The following is a 1517-nucleotide window of genomic DNA, read 5'->3' as shown; positions in this document are numbered from 1 at the left end:
CCGGCTGAGGCTGCAGCTGATTGGCCGGCTGCCTCTGTGACTCACGCTGTACAGGACGTCCACCCAGCCCTCCATGGTGATGCACTGGAACACAGTCAGCACGGCGAACAGGATGTTGTCGAAGTTGGTGATGCCGAAGTTGGGCCCGGTCCAGTACTCTTGGCACACGGTGCCGTTGGGACAGGTTCTGGCCGGCGACTCCGACCCGCACGGCCAGTCCACCACTCTCTCAGCTAAACGACAGAAACAAGGACAGAAACACGACCAGAGTGAGTCCAACGCCCTGAAACACGTCAGAAACATTTAAACCAAACTGAGACAGCAGTTTGGACCAAAATGAAAAAGATTATTTCCTCCATTTTGGCTCGGCTGTGAAGAAAAGGTTAAGTCATTTTGAAACACCAGAAACAGATTCTGGTTCTGAAAGGTGACCGATCCTTCCTCGAACAGGTTGCGATCGGTCTATGGCCGTACAAAACATGTTCATTACATTTTTTTTGCATGAAATCATTCTTACATAATGAGATTTTAGCTTTTTAGGGGCTCCTGTCACTTTAAATCCAAATGAGCTGCTGCTGGCCACGCCCCATACATGAAAATGGCTGCAACTGGATGGGGAAATATATACCCGAACATCTTTGAAAAGCAGAAGTAGAGCCTCCAGCACAATCAACAAAGATGCAGTAAGTTATTTCTGGATGGTAAGTCAACAATAAAATACTTGTCTTTTCCAGCAGCCATTATACAACACATACAGCGGTAAAACCAGCTGACCAAATGAGCTGGACCTCTGCTTTGGTTGCTAGGTAACGGGTGGAATTCTGCTTGTGTTGCTAGGCAACGAGCTAAACCTGCTGATTCGTGACTTTACATTCCAGAGGAATTTGAAACGGTTCACCAAAACACATTAACCTATTGTCAAAAAAACATCTGAATGTTTTTTTAAAGCATTTGTGAGACCCCCAAAAAAGTACAAAAATGTGAAAAATGCAAATTTTGCATAATAGTTACCTTTTAAAATTCCAAAATTCCCACATAACTTTATATTTTAGTTACTCAGTACTTCAGTCGTATTTTTATGACTAAAAAGTTGACTAAATTCTTTTTAGTCTCTTGAAAATACTAAAAAGACTTTTTTTTACTCAAATAAGAGTAAAAAAATAAATTTTTACTCCTGATTAATCGTTTGGACGGTTCCTTTTTCCTTTTCCTAGAGTAAAACCATGCAGGAGTATTTCATGTTCTGACCTCCAGGCTTGAAGCAGGACTGGTGGAACTTGCCCATGTAGAACTCGACCCCGATGATGGCGAACATGACGATGGCGAAGAACAGCAGCAGGCCGATCTGCAGCAGCGGAACCATGGCCTTCATGATGGACTTCAGCACAACCTGCAGGCCTTCGCAGGAGAGCCAGGGGTCAGCACCACAGGGTGTGTGTGTGTGTGTGTGTGTGTGTGTGTGTGTGTGTGTGTGTGTGTGTGTGTGTGTGTGTGTGTGTGTGTGTGTGTGTGTGTGT

The 1517-nt window shown here is 44.4% G+C and overlaps 1 protein-coding gene across 10 annotated transcripts in view; it reads right to left on the bottom strand.

Annotated features, from left to right (window-relative positions):
* LOC103473951 (voltage-dependent N-type calcium channel subunit alpha-1B-like) overlaps positions 1-1392 on the bottom strand; it is a 73693-nt gene extending 72301 nt beyond the window's left edge. For all 10 annotated transcript variants that reach the window (XM_017307828.1, XM_008424616.1, XM_017307830.1 and 7 more), the window contains exons 1-2: positions 1249-1392; positions 46-233 (exon numbers count right to left, since the gene is read on the bottom strand). In XM_017307828.1, the coding sequence (XP_017163317.1) occupies positions 46-233; positions 1249-1372 (312 nt within the window). In that variant the 5' untranslated portion in view covers positions 1373-1392. The remainder of the gene's footprint in view (positions 1-45; positions 234-1248) is intronic.
* Between the last annotated feature and the right edge of the window lie 125 nt (positions 1393-1517).

This window comes from Poecilia reticulata, linkage group LG12 (genome assembly GCF_000633615.1).
Source record: "Poecilia reticulata strain Guanapo linkage group LG12, Guppy_female_1.0+MT, whole genome shotgun sequence".
NCBI classification, from domain to species: domain Eukaryota; kingdom Metazoa; phylum Chordata; class Actinopteri; order Cyprinodontiformes; family Poeciliidae; genus Poecilia; species Poecilia reticulata.
The sequence above is the reverse complement of the archived record's forward strand: the minus strand, read 5'-3'. Positions and strand labels throughout refer to the sequence as shown.